The sequence below is a fragment of the Rhea pennata genome, chromosome 1 (assembly GCF_028389875.1).
Source record: "Rhea pennata isolate bPtePen1 chromosome 1, bPtePen1.pri, whole genome shotgun sequence".
Taxonomy (NCBI): domain Eukaryota; kingdom Metazoa; phylum Chordata; class Aves; order Rheiformes; family Rheidae; genus Rhea; species Rhea pennata.
In genome coordinates this window covers 73912931-73936022 of record NC_084663.1, presented here as the reverse complement: position 1 = coordinate 73936022, position 23092 = coordinate 73912931, and the positions used below count along the sequence as shown (strand labels likewise).

At 38.3% G+C, this 23092-nt stretch overlaps 1 protein-coding gene across 1 annotated transcript; it reads right to left on the bottom strand.

Annotated features, from left to right (window-relative positions):
* Window positions 1-1425: 1425 nt before the first annotated feature.
* On the bottom strand, window positions 1426-8958 carry LOC134137531 (sulfotransferase 6B1-like). The gene is made up of 6 exons (XM_062570605.1): window positions 8814-8958; window positions 7773-7957; window positions 6289-6415; window positions 3133-3227; window positions 2383-2569; window positions 1426-1544 (listed from the first exon to the last, which is right to left on the bottom strand). Exons 1-6 carry the CDS (start codon window positions 8956-8958, stop codon window positions 1426-1428), a joined length of 858 nt encoding a protein of 285 aa, XP_062426589.1.
* Between the last annotated feature and the right edge of the window lie 14134 nt (window positions 8959-23092).

Here is a 23092-nt window from a genome sequence, read left to right as displayed (position 1 = left end):
CTATCTGCTTGCCTGAGCAAGGTATGAAATGAAAGAGCTGGTGAGAGACCAGAGCATTTATGTTTACTGTAAGTAAGGCCATGCCTCAGCCTTTCAGAAAGCTCATCCAGAGGATATGCTTGTGTTGTAGGTACTTCTTAAGAGTACACAAAACCAAAGCAGAGATACAGTGTTTGTCTGCGTGAGTTTCCTTTCAGTCAGCTTTTGCTGTTTTTTTCTGCCTGCTGATGCCTATGGTTGGGGATGAGGTGGGGCAGTTTGGAGATAAGTGATTAAAGCCAGCGTGCAAAGCAAATTGAAGATAAAGACAGAAAAGACATCACAATAAATTGGAAGAAGAGTCTTCAGTGGGTTACTAGAGCAGTCTCTAGGATGTGAACAGTGAGCTGATTCTTGGAAAACCTGTAGTATCAGGGCATAGTAAATATGTCATACTCAGATTAAGCTATCTTTGAGTTCTGATTTGTTTACCACACAGTAAAACTGTTGAATCCTACTGCACAAGAACGGAGAAGTAAAATAGTTTTCATAAAAACACTGGAAATGGGCATTTTTCAGGAAGAAACTCACAGGAAAAAATATGTGTATTCCTGAGTTCCTAACATCTGATCCAGAAATCTGCATGGATGTATATCAATTGCATTTCAGACACAAGCATTATATAGTATTTAACCCAGAAATAAGTTATAACAAAGGGCTACTTTTTGTAAAAAAGAAAAAAAAAAGAAAGAAAAGCCGTTTTTTAAACAAACTTAATTGCAGATCTTCAAATGTGTGGCTGCTGTTTTCAATTTCGGTATCAATAACAATATCTGATAAGATAGATGCTTTCCAAATCACACCAGATCAGGAAGGGACTGAGCCTGGGGATCAAATCTTTGGTCACTTTCTTATGATGTGTTTTTAGACTATTTAAATACTCAGAATCTCACAATTTTTTGTTATTCTTGTTTTTTTTCCCCTAGCATCTTGCCTAAAATTTCTAAATCAGATCTGGGAAGTCCATTCTTCTCTCATATGCGCTAAAGAAGGAAAAGAAATACATGAAGGGGTAGGTTTGGTTGTAGAAAAATGAGTCTGACACCTTATTCTTTCAGACCATATATATATCTATTCTCTGATAACTGAGTTCATTTCTAGTATTGTGTCAGAATATTCCTGCCCTAAAAACTCCAGTTTACAATTCCTCTTCATCACATTTTTATTTTTTGACTGTGTGAAAGATTGATTGATAATCTGGGGTAAATTTGTACATAAAAAGGTAAATAAACAAGTGAGATTAGTGAGTGCTGCTTCCAACTTTATGGCATCAGTTCCAAAATATGTTTTTTTTTCCCTTTTACAGTCTACTAGCCCCCACCCAAAATTCCCACCAAGTGTCCTATCTATCTCTGTTAATAACTGGATGCGGTTCTTCACGTGAAGTCAGAATTCATAGATGAGGCCTTTTGCCATCTTGCTCTTTTTCATTTTCTCATTAAATATTTCCTCAAACCTCACATTCTGTTTTGGAGTAAAATAGTTCTTCCAGTCACCAACTGTACCTAGGAAAGCAGGAACAGAAAAAGAACAGTGAGGCTGGTAATGTCTTGTGTAGGAAATGATTTTAACTGTTCTTTTAAAGGTAATTCTTTTTTGCTCATGCCGCAGTTGGCACAAATTATAACCTTATTAACTGCAGTCTCTTTGGTAGATCATGATCATGAGTAATTGGTCTGCTGGGACCCTGATGGAAGCAGCTGGGTCATCACTCATAAAAGCTATTAAGCCCTCAGGCGCAGATTGTTTCCCATGTTGTGGCTCGAGTTTGGCCAAGGTCTTAAGGCTGCCTGTTAGGCTATCAGCTGATTGACTCTTTCATTCTTTGCTATTGTTGTCAGCATATTCTTCTTTTTTCAGGAACATTTCAATGAGATAACAGGTAGTACCTAAGGTAAACACTAATAACAGTCTACCTGAGAAGGACTGTGTCTAGCTCTTTTTCATTCTAGTAAACTGAACGACCTTCGCAGGTGATACAGGAGGGGACATGTTGATGCTTGTGGAAAGACTGAGGTGGTAAGCGTTAGATAAAAAAGACAAATAAAGAGTAATGCTCTGTGAACCTTTCCTTTTAGCTCAAAAGCTCACATGGAGCAATATTAGCTAAACTGTTGTTGCGACTCCTCTGTGTTTCTCTAATATAAGCATACATTTGCAACCAGAGAACTTAAAAAAAAAAAAAAAAAAAAGTGATTTTCAAGATGACTTCAGCTGAAGAATCTTGTCACCACTTCCTGAGGCTGATCCAAAACCTCACTATAGTGAGGCAAGGACTTCAGCCCATGGCTCTTGGTAGATTCAAGATTTTCTGCTGTGTTAAGGCAATTCAAATCAACTTACCTTTTCGGAAAATCAGCTTCCTGTTGGATGTAAGTGCACAAACAGTATGATTGGGATCACTATTTTCTTTTTCTGTGTTTGTTTTCATCTCTGAGAATGATGACTTCTTGCAAATGTCTTGGATTTCATGATCACTGATGTTTATATCCAGGAATATACTAATGTCCTTTACAATCTTAGGGAGATCCTGAGGTACAAGAATAAAGCTTTTATTGTTCTGAGCAGAGTATCATACTTCTAGTTGATAAGAAAAGAATTCTCTGTTTTCCTACAGCTCTCCTTCCCTGCCCAGGCTTCTAATTTTCTTCTTTATTGGAAACACATGTTACCATAAGCATGAGTAGATTTGTTGTCTTGTGCCATATTTAGGAAGTTTCATCTGAAATGTCAGACATACCAGGATAATGGCCCTCAACAGATGACCTTATTTGTTTTTTCTATAGGACCATGACCAGGAACTTAAGAGGTCATGCTGTAACTTGGAAAAAATCGTTTAGTTTGTGTCCCATTTCTGCATATATAAAATGCAACACTCATAGGATTTGATACTCATATAACACGTGCAGTCAGAATTATTTCACGAATGTTTGGTTTCATGTAGAAAGTTCTATGCAAATATAAAGTATGTCCATCGACATGCATCCACATTTGTTGTCTTTGTCCTTTTTCATTATAACTTGCTCTTTGAAATTTTAATGATGCTGATTTACAAGTAATGTTTTCTGAAATAAGAACAGAGAGCATATTTACCTTCTTCATGTCTTCATAGAACAAAAACAGGACGTTTTTGTCATTTTTATGTTCTTCCCAGCTTAGGAAATGATCAAACCAGGATCCACAGACAACTGAATAATAATAATAATAATAATAATAATAATAATAATAATAAAACCTCAGCATAAAGGATCTTCATTTAAACTTGATTGATAAATAACTCTGACTCTCAGGCATTTAGGGGAACAATCCTTTCCTGGTGTGTCCACTGTACTCCTCTAAAACTGATACAATTCTTTTTGCTAAGTGACTCAAACTTACAATCCATAGAGATTACCATTGTTTCAGGAATTTGTTTTTCTATCAGAGATGCAGATATTGTTCTGAGATACGATTTTGTAGTTGAAGTGAAGGCCAGTAACTGGGTCAATATAATGACATAACAAGATTTGAGCATCTTAGCAAATGTCTACACATCTATGGTTACAATTAGAAAGGTAACTAACTTCACTAAGAAATAAAATGAGTCTTTTAAATGCTGCATTGTATTGTTACTTGTTTTTTGTCCCAACAGAGGAGAATACTGTAGTATTTTTAAAAATAAGTCCCCCAAAAATATGTAGACAAGATGTTATCATCCAAATATATCATTCAGCAAACAACATAGATCTTGTGGTTTTATAGTTGATCCATGATACTTGACACTTGTTTGAATGCTCCTTTTGCTGAACTATTGGAGGACTATTGGAAGTTAAAAAAACAAAAAAAAAAAAAACCCAAACCCCCTGTCTCTTCTGATTGGAAGGCAAGACTGACTATATAAAATGAGAGTACATACAGTGGGTCAGAAGCCAGACTACAAAAACAAAGAACAAATTTTTGGCATTAAAAGCAACATTTTCCGGACCTTATTTTGTGCTTTTGGTGGATGATGATGTTTGAAAAACTAAGTCCCACATCCAACTGGGTTGACTCTTTCTTTGAAAAAATGCAAACTATCTGTGTTTATAACTTAGTCCCTCCTGTTTTAAAGCTCAGTTGAAATCCTCCACTGGAGCAAAGAGCAAAGGCACAGAAGGAACAATCACAAGCCAGCGTTCTCCAGAAGAGTTACCTTGAGTTTTGTGTTGTTACTAGACAAGCAACACTGTAATAGGCAACATTCTGGTCACTAACCTTGAGCTATAATTAAGTAGTTTGCTAAGTGTTCCAGTGGAGCCTTCTCCTGCACATAAAGCACCGTCTAACTGCAAGGCCTGAGTGTTTCATGTACAGTTAAACCTTGCTCTCCTGATCAACCATACTGGTGAAGTACCAGTGGCTGTTCCCGATTCTCCCCAGCCCACTCAGGCCCAAGAAAGGGAAGATTTCTAGACCCTCACTGTTTAGACATAGCTTTGGAGTTCCTGCTTTTTTTTTCATATTTCTAACAGGGAGAGAGGCCATCTAGGCTTCGAAGTATCAGAAAGAAAATATCCAAAGAAATTAGGTCTGTCCATTAAAAACAAAGCAAAACAGAGCAAAAAATGACGGTTGTGACTTTTCAGTCCTGAAAGCTCTCAGACTAGGTCAGCATTGTCTCTTTTGCCCCCAAGCCCTTGACTTCTTACTACAGGGGTTCTTGCTATCAGGGTGAACAATTGTGTTTCTATTAATCAAAAGTCAGCAATCCTTTCAGCTTCAGGAGTACAGAGTACCTTCCTGGAGACTCCAGTGACAGCATTACAGTTGCCTCTATGTCCTTGCCCTGATTCTGAATCCAGCTTAACTATAAAAGAGTACTAGAGGAGCTGAATCAAACAGCGGGACCTTCAGCTGTTTCTGCTAAGAGCAACAATGACAAAGTCTCTCCCTAGATCATCTCTTAAACAAATTTCTGGCATAACCAACATGGTTGTCTTTAACGCCATGCATATACACACAGAAAATAGCAGAAGGCTACTAGGCAGACAAATAGGAGATGCTTTTAAAGAAGTTAATATAATCCTTTTTCTTTTTTCACATTTGTATGTTCAAAATTGATACTAAACAGGCCTAGATCCTACAAATCTTTGAAGCACTTGTCTAAGAGCTGCCCTGAACTAGAAACACAGAATATGAACCAAAGCCTGCAGAAGTCAGTAGAAAAAAAAACTGACTTCATGAGCTTTGACGTAAACCTATGGTGAATGAAACAGCACTTTTTTTTCAAATGTTTTCTAGTTCATCTATCCTTGTTGCTGTTATCATCACTGTGGTTGTATAGCAGGAACACATGTCCTCAAAGGTGTAATAAAACACTAAAAGTGGGAGTGGATACCTGGAACATGGTCCTGTCATTAGTTTCCATGCCAACGCTGCCACTCATAAAAATCTCACTCTTGTCCTTAGTCTTTGGACCCTGCTACTAAAACAACACATCAGGTAGCCAGTAGGCAAAGGAGCTTTATGAGAGAGTCTAGACTGCCTTTGAAAGGCCACCCAAGGCCATCTTCACCATCAGATACACAATTTAAGGAGAGAGCAAGGCTCTAAGCTCTCAGTTCAGCTTGGGGACCACCTCTGTAGGGCCTCACATGCCACGTAGTATCCTCACTTTGGTGGAGCAGAAAGCCACAGAGGGCTCTTTGCACACATTCATCTGGGGGAGCTCTACTTCGCCTGCCTACCTGCCTGCTGGCAGGAGGGATGCTCTGGCTGCAGTGATCCAGGCTGCTCTTACGTCTGCTTGATAGAGGTTGTATACATGTGTTTCCTCCGCCAGTGATTAAACATGAATTCTTTGTGTGAAGCATTCCTCTACTGGACCTCACAAGACAAGACTGGGAATGTTTTGGTACAGGCAAACTGCATTAGAATCAACAGATTGTGGGGGGTTTCAATACGTTTGTTTTTGAGGGCCCTATCAGTAAGTTGTTTGAGAGAGCTCCTTTTTTTAATAAAAGATGTGTCAAAGAACAGCAACCCATAAAGCCCAGTAGTACTGAAATAATGCAGCCACTTGTCAACATGTCTCCTTGGAAGGTTGAAGATAACATCATATTATTTGCTCTTGTTTAATTTGATGTTAGAATTTAGTCTGAAAATAATCTAAGGGCAGATGAATAAGGAGTCCATTAAGGAGTTTTCACACTTCATTAGTATTTCTCAACTTTTTCTGTGAATGATAACCTAGTATATACTGTAGGAAGAAAACACAACATTTATTCTTACCATCTCCTTTTAAGAACAAGTCAAAGAAAGCAGTCCAGGTGTCTACAGTGGGAAGGTTTGGATTATCTCTGTAGTAATGATACATGGAAACTGCAGTGTCTTTGGGGTTTCTGCTGATGTAAATCATCTGTAAATGAATATGACACATTTATTTAGGATAATATTCTTCTCTTATTTTATATGTGTGCATATAAGTGGTATTCTCAGGGGCAGTTTACAGTGCCAAAACCCTTTTCTTCAGCATTATTCTATCAGTGAACATGTCCTTAAGATAGAAACAAATTTGTCCTTCCCTTCTGAGGCAGAAGTTAGTAGTGATTAGTATACCCTTGCATATGGACAGATGTATGTTTCCTACAAGTAGCTAATTATTATGTTTTATAAAAGAGGTTGTTTTCATTTGAACTCAAGAGCATGTTAGGTATCTCTTGTATCTGACATACAAAACTTTTACTAATTAACATTTACATGATGGTTGCAAAATGTAAATTTTGCCATATCATTCAAATTAACCATGACTTAGTAGTCTGTATCTGAGTGGTCCTGAAATTTCAAAGTTCTTGGATTTTGATTTCTAAAATCTGAAAAGCTGATTCTTTTAAGGTTCTCCCACTTTAGCATAGGAGGAACCAAAAACTGTGATCTGAATCCTCTTCCCTCATTTGGAGGTAAAACTCATCAGTTCTGTGACAGGAAGCCTAGTCCCGTGACTTACAAAGCAGGGAATAAAGTTACTATAACATGTTAAAGAAAGATAGCAGAAAATGTGGAAAAGAGTGATATCTCTTTATAGGGTCTTCAAAAAGCTGCAACAGGAAAGGTACCTTTGTCCCCAGAAAAGCCTACAAATACTAAGAAGACTATTTCCTAAGCAAGTGCTCCAGTCACTAGGACGCTGGGCCGTGAGGCTCCCACCTCATTCCACCTCTAATGACGTATTTCTGATTAAAAGACATTGTAGTTTATTTGGTGTACAAATCACCCAATAGGAGGAGGAGTGCAGCAGGAGCAAGCCCTTGCCCAAGTCTCTGCTCACGCTGCCTTTGACTGCTGTGTATCTGCAAAACACACAGCAAGCTGTGTCTGCAGACTTTAACTCTATCGTGTCTGGATCCATAAAAGCTGCATGTGATCTGGCTCAAGATACTGAATGGTAACTGTTTGGTGAAATTCTGGATCCTGAGTTCTGGTGGAAAATAATTCAGGTAGTTTTGAATAGCTCATGCAAATCAGATTTACTACCTATGTTAGGCCCTGAAATATTAATATTCTTCTGGCTAACCGTCAGTAATACTGCAGTTACACCTAGATAAACTTAAATAGATTTATGACAGAATGAAAAAAGTAAAATTTTCTCCAAAGCAAATTTTTAATTTACTCCAAAGAACACTGAACATTTAAATGTCATTAAGCATCAACAAGATAAAATAGATGTCTAACAGATGCATAATTTATCTTACTGCTTTCATATTCTTTCGCCTTACCTTGCATTTTTTATTCTTAAAATTTGGGGGTAACATGTTGTAGTCTAAGTGCGTTGGGATGATTCTCTTTGATGAAAGTTTATTCAGTTCCTCCAGTTTGGAAATGTCTCCAAATTCAATGGGAGCTGTTAGTGTAACTTGAGTATTGTAAAGCTTTGTTACAACTCCTGCAAGCCAGTGAGTACCTTCAGAAAATTATTTTGAAGGCAAAATAGAAATAAATAAAGACAAACAAAAAGAAGAAAAAAAGGAAGATTTGTTACTGTAAAATATATGGAACATGCAGTTTGCGTTTGGAAACAGCTTGCTTATTTATAAATGGTACTTCTGACCCTCCAGATTCAAGAAACTTTATATAATTGAATAACCACATTGACTCCAAATATGTAAATACTGAAAAAAATAGGACTATATCTAAAGAACAAAATAATTCAGTAGGAAGATTTAAGTAATATTAATAACAAAGCAATCTCTTCAGACAAACTGTATAAAATTCAGGTAACTTGTCAGCAGAGGGCGGGGGGGGCAGTTTATGTTATTATTATCGTTTATTTTAGATTAACCAGTTAGGTTTTTTTTTTCCTTGTAGTAACTTGGGTCTATAGGTTTTAAAAAGTAGCTAACTCAGCTTGATGTGTGTTTCTGTGTGTGAGTGAGGAGCAGGAAGAGGGAAGGAGAAAGAACTAGATCTCCAGGCAAGAGTCATACAAATAACTTAATACAACTCTGAGTTGCTCATAATTAACTACAGAAAGTTCTCAGACAAATCTTTCAGGTGTGGATTTTTCTTACAAGAAAGAGCTATCTATTTGATTTCCAATATGAAAACACCTGTCATTATATTAAATTACAGAATTAAAGTTTAGATAAATGCTTATATTTCCATAATTTCAACACTTAAAGCTGAATAATACGCCCACTTATTCGAATGTCCTTCTCTGTCTCTTGTGCATAGACATTTTCTGACTAGGTTAAGCAGAGAACATTAAACAAACAATTGAGATTTATTGCAATTAACGTCTATCTAAAAGGAGAACTTACCAGATTTTGGGTAGGAAACCAAAAGGACATCATCTTCTCTAGCATCAAAATTATCCAAGGATTTTAAAAGTTCTGGAGATGACCTGGTGGTAAAGGGAATCCCCTTAAACATATGAATGAGTTCTGCCTTACCGGAGCTGGACATGTTTGCTTAAGTCTCGGATTCCTGCAGATCAGATAATAGTGAAATGACAAGAGGATTTAGGAGTCACTTCTAAGGCAGACAGTTTGAAGTGACAGAGGGATACCAGGCAATACAAACTGCATGCTTATATACTTTGCTACACACCATGGAGTCCTATCACATATTGATTTTTCCAGTTAGTTCTTGTTAAAGAAAAGTGAAATATTAGAGGTATCGTGATCAATTTCTGAAATGCACAGTCATGAAAATATACATGTCATTTGTTAGCTTTCCAGATAAAGAAATGAAATGATACTCAAAGTATTTTAATTGCAGAAAAAAACAATTAAATATTCTCATAAAAGATTATTAATATGATTATTTTATAAATTATCCTTTGCTGCACGCAGTTGCTGCTTCCAAAGAAAAAGACTACACCCTGAAATACTTTTTAAAAAAATGCAAAACCAATGTCTTCATTTAAATGTGTGAATGAAATATTTGGGGGATTTGTTTTACAAAATGTACAGTGGCCTGAATTTTTAAAAGTGCAAGTGATTCTGAACGCTTCATTACCGTGATGTCAAGGGACTAATTTTTTGAACCTTTGAATTTTAGCCTGAGGCATCTTGGAAACAGCAGGACAGAAGCACAGTCAGTTTGTAAGCTGTCATATGTCTCTGTAAGAGGAGTATAGGAATTAAAAAATGGGGGTTTTAGATAGATATTTCAAATTGGTTTCAATTCTGGATATTTCATGACTAGAAGAGGTTGAGGATTTTGAAAACTTTCCACAAAAAATGCCTATTTGAAACAAAAACTGAAACAGAACAGAAAACAAGAATTGCTAGCAGGAGAAGCTGGGTTTCAATTACTTACTTACTTGAAAAACTTTTTTTTCTTTTTTAATTTTGAGTCTGTGGAAATCACCATTTAGCATTTTTAAAACTGAAAGCTCCACTTTTGTTCAAAATGACGTGAAGAACTGTGAGTTCCTTACTTTGAAATTGACAGCTCAGCTCTGAAGCGAAACATTTTGGAAATCTTAGTTTTCAATTTTCATTTCAACAGCCCCCATTTATTTTCCTAAGGTTGGTGTGATTCCAAGATTTGCAGATTTTGTTTTTCATCTGAAATTGAGATTTCTTCCCCAAGTCTAAAAAAAAAGGCCTGAGATTTCATGAGATAAGAAAACCGTTTGTAAACTGAGCTTTACTCATGTTTACATTCTTTTCCTCAACCATCCAGAGGCTTCACTATTCCTGCTGAAAATCTCAAACAATCTGTTCAGCTGAGGTGCTATACTATATTCAGTTCAACTTCAGGACCTGTCTGCAAACTTTGTTTTAAAACAAGGCAGTACGGAAGGAATTTCCCAAGTATAGTAATGTTCCAGTTCTTGTTTTATCTTAAATAATAAATATCTTAAATAATAACTTAGGTTTGGTCATAGGAGCTGGCCGCCAGTTGTACCTCCTATGACCCATGATAAGAAGTTAATGATTGGAGATGTCCTTCGAACAAACTCCTGACACCAAGCCAGTTTACTGACAAGGAATAAGGACTGTTACCTGCCTCTGTGCTTGTTTCCTTCTAATTCAATATCTAGAAAAGTCAGACCAGTAGGACTGATTCTTTTTCTTTCTTTTCTTTGCAATATTGATAGCCTATCAGGTAAAAAGCAGTGAAGTCAGCAGACCTACATGTCCTTGCCAGTTTTGGCAATAAAACTGCTCTTTAGCAGCTACCACTTGCAAACTGTGTCCTGTGCCATCAGTGAACGTTGAGTTCCAGATATGCAGGGCCAGATGAGTATCAAAATCACAGCAAATACTCCCTGGAGACATGTTCCCTCTCACTAAAGATGAGGTGAAATCCTTCCATGGGATAATCAAGTGAGGCAGTCTTTGGGGAGATCTTTAGGTAGCTGCTTTGAACAGGCATTTGTATTTCCAAGGAAGCTGGAGCTTTAGATGGGCCTCTGCATAATTTCTCCAGCCCTTTCTCTGGGAAAACAGAGGGTACAAGAAACACTTGGATGCTGACATTTATGCAGGATTTTGAGTTGCTCAGTGGTGAGGAGTTCAACATTTTTCTCTTGCTTCCAGTTCTGAAGACCTAAGCCATTGCTTCAGAGTTTAGGGTCCAAATCCTTAAAAATCTCTCCTCAGTCAGCAGATTTTGGTTTGTGTATTTTAGATGTACGAAGTATGTTTGGAGGCATAATGATTCCTGTTTCTGTGTTGTTTTGAGCTTTTGCATTAATCTGAATATAAAGATTTTTAAGGTTTATTTTGTGGTCATCATTCCAGCCATATGCATTTAGTATAGGTTAATAAAACTGTGTTACCTTGCCCAAGCAAAAAAAGTTCATAGGTAAAATATGTAGTATATTTGCCCTGCCTTTTCCTTTTCATTTCTTCATATATTTCTGTTGCATTTTGAGTCAGCACATTTGCTTAATCTAATCACTTGAAGCCTAATTAATCATCCACAGTTGAAATGGCCAAGGTGTAAAACAGAAGCAATGCAGTAGCAATGCAAATTCCAGTTCTCTTATTTATCTCAATTACTTTTTATACTAGCTTCTGTTGTCAGCATGCATAATGAAAATTCAGAGTAATTATGCTGAAACAGATCTTCCTTCTTAAATACTGCCTATATTTGGAATATGGGGCCTATCCCTGAAAGTGTACAGTGTCCTAAATTGGAGTGACTTACAGAAAAAGAGGATAATCAGCGCCTTACAGGACTAGATTCAAACTTATTTTTTTTAGGTTAGCCTGATACAAAGAGAGCATATATTTATAGAATGCTGTATCGAATCCTCCATGCAACTTCAATTTCCTCCTTTGTCTGTGTTACAACACTGGCTTCAATATTTCCATATATAGAATCCAACTGACACAAGTTGAACCAAATAAATACATGCAAAGAGAGCTAAAACTGAAAAATTTTTGTATCTGTTACACAAATATCTGCCAGACGCTCTGAGGAGCATCTCGTAATTGCTTTGGCCTGTTCTCTGGCCCTGCTATTGGTGTTGGTGGAGCATTCATTTTTCCATCAAGTTTCAAATATACTCACTAGCAGGAGAGCATTGTTAAATTTGGAATTTGGTATCTCTTTCTAATCTGAGGAAAATACAAGTCAGTGGCTGGTCACTAGACTACAGGTCCCCTTCAGTCCAGCTCCTTCTGCCTCTGTGTCAGCCTTCCTTAACTTCTCCCATCTAGTGAGTGACCTCCTACTCTCAAAATTTGTTCTGCACCTGTCTCTACCCTGCCACTGCCACTGCCACTGCCACTTCAGGATCACCATTCTCTTCTCTGTATGGGTAAAGACAGTACTACGTATATCTTCATGCACTGAAGATTTCTCAATTGAGCCCAGTCATAATATTCCTCCCGTCTGTTCCCATCTCAAGCAGCAAGCATTAAAAGGAAGAGCGAAATTACAGAAAACTTGCAGGTGAAATCACATGTATCAGTTAGATGAGCCAGAATTTCAATGTAAATCCACACTGCACTGTCAAACAACAAATCTGTCTTTTTCTTTAAATGCCCTAAGGCCATATGACATTTTGATCTTGTCACATTTGACTAATGAATGGAGATGTGAAACTGACACTGTCACTCGGTTGATTTTGTTGCTCTAATTTTCTACCAGATGCACCAGTCACCTGAAATTAGGAAAAGTTATGTTGGTACAGATGGTCCCTGTGTGCCTGTGTAAAATCTGCATACAGCCTCAGCAATGGTGATGACGGAGTGAAATCTTCCAGGAACATTTGGTGCAGAACACCGAACAGTTGCTATATAGCATGCAGGGCTGATCTCCAGTAGAGCCAGGAAATCCTGTTAGGGATGTGATGTGCCATCCCTGCCATATCTCCATACCTCCACAAGAGTCTGAACCCCACAGCCCCTCCTGTAGGGACTGTTCCTTCCAACCTTTGCTTTTCCATATGGCAGAACTGCAACGATTTTGACCTCTGCTTATTTTAATGCTGCAGCGTAAGTATCTCTTTTAAGTTTGCCATCAATGAGAATTTAATAGAAACAGCTGTAAAATCCTAAATACTGCTTGAATGCTCAGACTGATTAGGAAATTATGGCACTTTGGTGTCCAGCTGTCAGCAATTTAGGAACATAAACTCAGGCACCTTTCTTGAAGAAGCACTGGGTTACAAGGTGGTGCACAGAGCTGTCTGCAACATATCAGGCCTCGGCTGAGCCACTGTTAGTGTCCATCTGTGCGCTCTGAGCCGGTCCCAGCTGCCAAATGTCATGCCATAGCCAAAACTGTGGAGGGGGACACTGTCTTGCTTCACATTTCCAACAGCAGCAGCAGCCCAACATGGAGGTCTTATGGCAGTGCCTGGACCTCCATATGCAGGCAGGGAGGGCTGCTTGCTTTGTGCCATAGTCCAGCACTAATCATGAGCTATAATATAACAGCTCTGATTGCTGAAGTCTTATTTCGTAGTTGTTGTTATTGGCAGTGGCTACACCCGCATTTAGGCCCGCTGTAAAGGTCAACAGTCTATGCCTAGTCATGATTTTTATGGCATGTCAGATTGTGAAGCTGCCCTTTTTTGATCTCTTTCACAAGGAAACATCATCTGAGGCTGTTTTATGCCAGATCTACAACTGATACGAATAATCGTAACAGCCCCGTGGCAGCCAGCCAGGCTGGTAGGCAAATGGCATGAGCAGAGGTGGCTCCTTCTGTGCCAGCTCCTGCTCTGCAGCACCAGGGGATGCCTTTACTTCTCCAACACATGCAAAAACAAAAATATGGGGGAAGAATGGAGAAGGAGCCACACAAAACAAGCTTTTACCTTTCACTGGAGGGGAAACAAAGACTAGGCTGTGTGCATGCAGAAGGGCTGTGCCTGGCAAGTTCTTGTGCAGGCAAGGTGGCCTGCAGTTCCCACTATGAGCAGGCAGGCCTGGGAGGCAAGGTTGCTGCTCGTCTTTATCTTGTACTTATCTTTCTTGCTATAGAAATTGTGCTTGCTCATTAGAGTAGGATTAAATAGGAGAAACTGCTAAGTCACCCCGCTGTTAGATCCATGCTTTTTTCACGTGCCCAGGGAGCTGCGTAAACCCACCCCGTGTTACTGCCAACTCACAGGAACCAGGCTTTGACCTGGTGATGGTCAGCAGAACTGCTGGTCACTTTGGGACAGGCCAAAACAATTGCAAAGCCCAAGCAAAAGTTGCTTGGATCCTTTTCATAATACTTTTCTGTCTTTGGAATAGGATCAGAAATCAGAAAGGAGACCAGATCCAGACTGTATAAATGAAATATATATTTAGTATGACTTCCTTCTTTCATGTCCTGCAGTAACTTGTCTAATATTCTGCAAGCTTTTAGATTGTTGTTCTGTTCTTATCAGTTTTTCTTCTACATTCTTATGTTATATGAGTTACTTGAACACAGATTTTCTATGCAGGAAAGGTTTTTTACTTTTTTCTTTAAGTAGAGAGTTCCTACTGTGCTATATTATCCCAGGCACCAAAGTGTTCCAGAGCGAAGGAAGAACGGATCAGTCATTCTCTGACACATAGTGTTTTCAGTCTTAATATTGAAAGCAGGGGTTAAAAAAAAAAAAAAAAAAAAAAAAAAAAGAACTTTTTGTTAGACTAAAGGAAGCTTTGAGAACAGAAGCTTTACAGCTGCCCAAATTGTTTCCTGACATTGAACAGAAGTTGTAACTCTTTCCTCTCATCATATGAAATACATATTTTTTTATAGGCTTGAAGGTGCACAGAGCTTCTTGAGATCCCATAGGCTAATGGCATGTCTAGCATATCATACAGTTTCATAGAGTTGCACCTGGTCAGATCTCAACAGCTTATTGCACTCAGGCATGTTTTACGTTTTAGCCTTGTTTGAGGTCTTCAGAATAACAGAGTAGTCACTTCTTTCCCAGTATATATTCATGACCACTGTTATATCTATGCCTTATCACTGATTTGACTTAGAGTGGAACCTTAAAGCGAGAGGAAAAAAAAAATAATTTTTTCCGAATGGAAATGATCAAGGATCAGTCTAAATTGTTTTTGTGGGATGTTCTGAATTATTCTTCTGGTTGAAGAAACTTACCTCAATTTTCCATTAACACTGGCATCCTAAAAGCAATTTGAAAAGAACCAACTATTGTTTCTTTCCAATACAATGCGAAACGCCAAATGGGTTCAAATCTCTGGTGCTAATTTCCATAACAACACTCCCACAAAGCAGGGACAAAGCAGAGGAAGGTCTGCAGGTGGCAGAGCTCTGAGGGCGGATGTCTGAGGTCTCAAGCTGAATCACTTCAGCACACAGATATCCTAAGTGTAAACAGAACCCCACTGTGCTAACACTTTGGATAAATTGAGGCTTTCTGCAGTCTGTCTGGCTCCCAAGTGCTTACAGGCTATGTTAGGACTGCCCTATGAGGCTGACCAGAGATGTTGTGAAATATCCATCCTTGAATGGAAAAGGTCCTGAGCAAACTGACCTGCCTTTGCAGTTAGCCTTGCTGTGAGCAGAGGCTGGAACAGATGCTCTCTTAAGTTTCCTTTCAACCTAAATTGTTCTATCAGTCTGTATTTTAAAGGTGAATGGTAAGACCACCACTCAGTCACAATCTTCATTTGTGCAAATCTGAAGTAGAAAGTTCTTTAGATGAACACTTCCTTGACGTGTGTAGTATAGATAGCAAAAACTGCATGAAAATATAAAACTTCAGTAAAAAAATTATGAAGATACTGAAATGCAACTGAATTAGACCTGGGAGTAACTCCCATTGCAGGACTGTATCTTTTTCAGACAGACCTAAAATGCAGAATTTCTACCTAAAAGAGAAATGCAAGAACAGCCACACTAAATCCGATTAGTGGCCCACCTGTGCTGATGGTTTTTGTCTTCGTTAGTGACTACTTTTCTCTGCAACTGAAGGTATCAGATAATCCTAAAAGTGAACTGATGCAGACTGGCGACATCTTCCTTATCACCTTAATAAGTGATTGTTTTCTGTCCTGAAAATGTTGGTTAAGACCTCCAAGATCTTTGTAACCTCTAGAATGTAACAGAGGAATCATATATTATATGTAACCACATCACAAAAGCCATGGTCTAACTTAACTAAAATAGAGTTGTCCATGTTTTACATGGCTAGAAGATTAGGGTCTGATCCAAACTAAATACACTGATAACTTTTAAAGACTGCTGGGCTAACATCCACGTCAATATTAATATTTATGGAGCCATACATAGGCATCCTAAATGTAATCCAAATCTATAGACCTAATATTTCACATTGGCTGGATCTCCATTTTCAGAGTTACCTTGAGTTACATATACTAGGCTCTGTGATTAAGGTGTAAGCTGGCCTGATCTATTAGTCTTTTTCTGGAATAGAATTGCTCGTTTCCACATTATTTCAGTGCCTACCCAGTTTCAGTACTTTCCTTTCACAGCAAACTCTTTATTAATTGATTGAGAACATAATTTCTTCAGGTGAACTTTAATCAACAACTTTTTTCAGAATTCTCTCATGCTGTCAGCTTAGTATCAGCTTCATGAGGTATTTTATTTTTCACGAAAGAGAAACAAATGTTTCTGAAGATCGACAGGTTAAATGCCAAATTGAACAAATTAGTGCCAGCACTATAGACCTAGAATTCCAGCTGCTTTTCACAAAATTACCTGCAAGTTCTTGCACTTTCAGTTCATTATTTCTTATACTTGTACCATTTTGTTATTATTGCACAAAAAGAAGAAAAGTAGCTGGCTGAGTGATAAAAGGGAAAAGTTAATGAAAGAAAAAGAGCATGTAGTTTATTTCTGCATGATCAATTGCAGTCAAATTTCTAAAATGATCCTTAAAATAAAATAAAATAAAATAAAATAGAGATAGCAAATATAAATATCAAAATCTAGACTCTAAATTCTCCAAAGATTTCAAGCATATCCAGGATCTTGGGATGTCTCTGGCACAAAGCCGTATTTTTATTTAAAAAATGTTCCTTTCTTCCTTTCTTTTATTAATGTAACTCTAGGCCCAGTGCTGTATTTCCTATTCAGAAAATAAGAAATATCATTGAGTTTAGTGAGAACAGTATGCATGGATGGAAGAATCTGGATTTTTTATTACTAAGTTTGACTGATGGGAAAAAAAAATTGGAGGAAGAAATAAAAATATGAAATGTTACCAGCTGAAAGAAAATCACTCTGCAATAGTTCTTGATTGCTGAATATAAAATGAAATAGTCGTATGTATGGCTTCTTTAAATCTGAGTGCAGAAGTCCAACCTAGCTTTAGAATGTGGAAATAAATATATGTAAATAAAATCTGGATTTTCTTTTAATCTTAAAATCAGAAAGGTTTTCAAATGCATATTTATGATTTGGCAAACATTTTACAAAGTTAGTAGGTCCATTCCTCTACCTTAGGCTTGTAAAATGATTTATCCTACTGTCAGTGAAAGAATTTAGCATGAGAAGTTTGCCCTTGTTGTCAGATGCCAGAATAAGCAGTGACTGTATCACTCTCATTTATGAAGATATATTAAAATCTTCAGGCGATTTTGCAGTTGCTTCTGCTGCTCTTTTAGTGAAATGCAGAAGTGGATTGTAGCAGCAAAACAATGCAGCCAGCCGCTATCCTGCACTTTTACACAGAATTAACACTTATTAATTTTTGAGACGTAAGCCTAGAGTTGTATTTTTCTGTGCTGAGCAGTGTGCCACTAATTAGTTTCAGATGAGTAGATAATGTCTTTGATTGATTTGAATTAATTTCTAAATGACCACAAAATTAGATTTATAGTACTTACTTATTCACTTAGTCAACAGAAGCCATTTCTGCCATTAAGGCATATTTCTACTGACCAGAAACAAACAATAGTCAGTCCAATAGATACTTCTTCTGCCGTAAAAATATAAATGGATGTGTGGCAAGCAGTAGTGCTTGAATGTAGTTCCTAATTCTTTCAATTTTTAGGTGTAAATATAAAGATCCTGATTTCAGCTCATAATATGAATATTGAATTTCTTTGGTATAAAATTCACAGAATGATAGTAAAATATCCTATTATCTTCTTAAATTGAGCAAATGAAGCACCTTCCTGTGATCTGAAGGTGGTACTAGTAAGCATATACTTTGGATTTATTTCCATATACTAACTTCATTGAAAAATAAGATGTAATATTGTGTGAATCTTCAAATTAGCAGGATGTGACTATGTATGTTATGTACATACTGCATCATTCCTTGAAGAGGACAAAATGAAGGTCATTTATTATGATGCTTCATTTTCTGCTCCCAAAGGTTTGAATCTGGCATTTTGAAAGTCATCCAGCACCATTGAGAAAAACTTGACTCTATAGTAGCATAGGATTTCTTGTGTTAGTGAACTTTCCAGGCTGTTATTTCTTTCAACAGAAATTTTTTCCAAGAGTCTGTGACCATTTAGGTGGCCATCAATATGAAGATTCGTTACAAGGACTACCCCGCGACGGCAGCTCTACTACAGGGCATTGACAGACTCGGGCTTCGCATTTCAGTCTCAGTTTTACGTGCAGAGCAGCGCAAGGAGCAGCAAACTGACTTGCCCAAGAGCCATCTAGCACGCCAGGACCTTTTCCCTCAGCGCAGTCCTTGTCCCCTCGCCGGGGCAGGAGGGGACAGGTTGGTGCAAACAGACACGAGTGCTGCAGTAGAGGCGCTTCTGCATCAGATCTGGTCTGCACAGGCAAGGTTTGCGGCGGCGACCGCACAAGCTCAGCTCTAGCTGCATGTATCCATACAGATACAGCTCTGCCTGATGCTCTCAGATCTTGACAGATGTATCAGCAGGGATCTGGTAGCGGTCTGCAAACTGGGGAGAATTGGCATTTGTCTCTTCTTCTACACTAATTTTGCCTCAACCGGTACTCCTTCCCCTTCCTCTGCCTCCAGCACTTCTTCTGCCACTCCCTTGTGGTTATGCGCCATTGAACTGTAAAATAGTATGTGAAAAAAGGGTATGTAAAAAGCATGAAAAAGTCAATCTTTGCTGACTGACTCTTTTTGCTGCTGTGCAGGTACATCACAGAGAGCAGTATAAACTGCTCGTATTAGAGTACATTAAATCAGGCCCTTAATCGCTCCCGCATTTCTCCTTCTGCTGACTCTACCTCTCTCCTCTGCTCTACCCCTCTGCAAGATAAAAAGGCCCCATACTCATATATGAAGGAGATCAAGAGAGGTGCAAGACCCACAGAAAAACAGCAAAACTCTAGGTTGTATGGAGGCCTGAGAGAGGTGTTCAAGATCCAGAGGCAAAGTCCCCCAGGCTCTAGTTTATTTATATGTAGCCAAAACCAGAGCAGGTGAAGGCTCTCCCTAGACACTCAGCCAGTTTCCCACTAGCTTTGGGCTTCTCCAGACACTATTAGGTATGCTGTGGGCAACGAAAATGGGGAGATTTAGGGAGTGTTATCAAAACCCAGGAGAATAAGAAACATTAGCTAAAGATTTTGTTTCATTTTTTTAAAACAGCTGCATTATATTGAAGAAGCCCCTAATTTAAAGGACCCCATTTTTGGCTCATTACCTTTACCCCACTGTCCATTAGTAGCCAAGCAAATTTTATGAGAATGACAAATCTAAATCACTTTAAATTAACTTTTAAATTTTCTTCTCACCATGCATTGATAACGTAAAAGTGGTGTGCCACTGTGATATTTAGGGTCATGGGCAGAATGATTTTGTGCTTGAAGGGTACAAGACACTTTCAGGACCTGCTTCGAACCGATACCTGAGCCCTGTGTACTGGGTTAATTATTTAGAGTGTTTCACCTGCATGCTGGCATGCATAAGGCAAGTCATACCAAGTTGTAGGAAAGTCTTAAATGCATCTGCAGCCTGAGGAGTGATTTGCCATTGCTGGATATATCGATAAACCAAAGCTGAGAGCAACCACGTGGCAAGACAAATAACAAGATATTCACACTCATGATGGCTTTACTGAAACACTGAACCCACATCACACTAATAATACAATCATTTGCAGCATCTGTAATGCACTAGACAAACAGCCAAAAATACTATCAGGAAAATGCAGCATAGGACAAGGAGGGGAAACCACAAAATCCTCCAAATAGATCAGATTCTCATTCCGAATGCTATTACACCTGCTGGGACAAATGCTCCTCTCACGCTTGCTTCTACAACCTTACTATCCTGGCCCTCTCTTGGCCCATTATGTTTAAACAAACCAAAGGAAAAAAGGGAAGCAAAATGAACATCTAAGCAACACTATTTCTATGAATTTGCCACAGGTCTCCTATTAAATTAGTTTCTCTAGGATGCTGCAGCTGCTACCTAGAAGATCAATCACTTGACTTTCATTAGATTTGACAGCTATAAATGCTTCTAGATGCAAAATCTGGCAGGCTTAGATTAGTCTCCTTACAAGTGAAACATCACACATCAGTGTACGCTTAGTATAATTGCCTTGCTCAGCATCTACAGAGTGCTAACAGAAAAATATTTCACCTGGTAAGCACCTGTATTTGAAAAAGAAAGGAAAAGAAGAAATAATAAAAAAAAAATCTTGGAAAGTAAATACAAATATCTAGGTTACTCCTTCTGGTGTAATAGAACAAAAAGACACAATGTGATCCACAATGTGATTGGACTCAGAAATTCAGATTCCTTGCTCTTGGGAGTCATTCTGTTGGAGTGTGCCTGTTTATTTGGGGGTGGGGCATTTTCTGTTTTCTTGCTTCTCTCATATACAATAAAACCTTTTTGAAAGGCCTATTGATCAATTGTACTGGGCAGATTTCCAAAGCAAAGACCTCTTTCAAAATCTATTAAAATCAAAGAAAGGCCCTCACGCATTCATCTAGCCCAACGTGAACATAAAACTGCTTTTGGTGGTGGGTTTTTTTTTTTTTTAAGAGACAATCCCGCATAATTGGCTGACTCAGGCAGTCCTTTTGGTGCCCAGCCTAAACAGGCTTAGTTCTCTTTCCGCAGTGTGACATACACTATGTTCACAACCATGAGGAGAATACAAAACTCCCAAGATAAGCCACTGAAGTAACGTGGAATATCCTCATTACACACTACACTTTGCAGTGCCCAGTCTTGCAGAATTCCCGCTGAAATGGGTGAGAGAGATGAAGGATCACATGCTGTGGCCTACCAAGCACTAACAGTGGGGAGTTCTTATTTCCAATAGAAATCCTCAAAACTTCCTAAACTTTCTTTCGGGAAGTAATCCAGACTAAGTTCGGGGTAATAATTAGGACTGTAGAAAAAAAAAAGAAAAGCTTTTTATTTCTTGGAAAAAAAAATTGAGAATTCTTACGCTGGTAGGCTTTCAACATCCTTTCAACAAAAAGGAACATTACACGTTTTTGTCTGGAAAAATTGCAGACCCCAGTCATTCACTTGCCAACAGCTGAAACAGGCATCATACTCACTCAAACACTGAGAAAAGTGAACTCCCTTCTTCTTCTGTGTGCCATATGATCTGCTTCTCTCAGTCCAGACCTTTACATTATATATTAGATTGGACACTCTGTTACTTTTTGAGCACTTTTGTATTGAAAAATATGTATTTGGGTTTTGATGAAATGATATGTTGTAGAAGAAAAAAAAATTGTCGTTAATTATTTAGCCAGCTCCATTGACATCTCCAGCAGTTTTGTGTGATCATTTTATTTCCAACATCCCCAACTGTGACAGGCATGTACTCGCAAGTCTTAGCACAAATGGTATTCAGACTGTTTTGTAAACACTAAACTCAGTGAGAAATGAGGGAAATTGGTATTTTCTCCATTATCATCTAATCTATCTCTGCAAAAGCCTGTGGGAAGGCAAGTGATTTTTTTTTCTCTTTTAGTGATTCATGAAGGTGAACTTAAACGTGTGCTGGGCACTCAGCCTCTTAGGAAAGCCACTGAAGTTGCTAAAAGTAGGCCCGACATCAAACACCTTTGCTGAGCAAAAGATGTTCTTGCTCATTTGTCCTTTTGAAACTGTACTCTCGTCCCACAGAAGTCAGTGGGTGTCTGTAATTCCGTCTGTGGATGTGAGATTTCACTGGTGCTATTTTGCACAGATTGGAGGATATAGAGTATTGCTATGGGATAGTCAAGCTTGCTTGAAGTAGATAAGCTAAGGTGTAGTGAGGCAACTGCAGGAGAAGTTACTGATGGGATTTACACAGTGGATTTGATGAAGAAACATTAAAAATGCCCTCAGGCTTAAAAGCATTAATGCCCAGGTTTCTAGTAATTTAATTTTTGTAAAGGCAGCAGCAGGAAAAAGAAGGCACTTATTAAAACCCTGACTGAATAAAAAGAAAGAGTGGGACTTCCCTTGTTATTAACCTGGGCTAAGTTTGAAGGTTTGAACCATTGATTGATATGTGCAAACCCATGACTAATCCCTTAAGCTATTCAGTCCTTGGAGGTGTATCTCTCTCTCTTTTTTTTTTTTTTTTCCCTAGTCGGATTAGCTGCTCAAAAAAATCATTATCTATACTCTGACTTTTCCAGTGTCTCTAGACTGAATCTTGCTGAGCCTTTAGAAGAAGCTCTGGTGAAAGAACTTGGCAGAAAAAGAGACAATCTTTCTTTGAAAGGAGAGTTGTCCAATCTATCTAAACAGGAAGATATTTTAGCAGGGATTATGATTCTCAGGCATAAAATGACTACAAAAATCCAAGTACAACAGTCTCCATTTCCCAGGTGGTTACCTGTTACAGATGCCAGGAGACACATCAGTGAAGGTTTCAGAATACACACACACTCACTGAAAGTCCTGACCATAAGTAAAGTCAAGCTTGAGTAGGGGAAAGGACATCCTTTAGCATGTTCACTACTACCCTCCATTCAGAAACTTTGCTCTATCTATTTCAGTCTTCACCCTCCACCTACCTCAATATTTTCCCTTCCCGCTGCCTTCTCTAGTATATCTGAAGACAAGCCCATGTGAAAAATGCAGAACAATCATCACAGCAATCCGAATTCATCAGTGAGCAGTGCTTTAAAACAACTATTTGACAAACAGACTTTTTGCTAAGTGATAGGGTTAATAATGCATGCTGGCTATTTTTTATGCCTTTTACTGTGAATATCTCATGCCTTAATCTGTTATTTT

Excerpts from the sequence above, each read along its gene's own strand:
- LOC134137531 (XM_062570605.1), bottom strand. The coding sequence starts at position 8,958 with ATGTCCAGCTCCGGTAAGGCAGAACTCATTCATATGTTTAAGGGGATT. Across the intron at positions 3,228-6,288 it reads CTTGTTCTTAAAAGGAGATG|TTGTCTGTGGATCCTGGTTT; the intron begins GTAAGAATAAAT and ends ATTATTATTCAG. Across the intron at positions 2,570-3,132 it reads TCTATGAAGACATGAAGAAG|GATCTCCCTAAGATTGTAAA; the intron begins GTAAATATGCTC and ends CTTGTACCTCAG.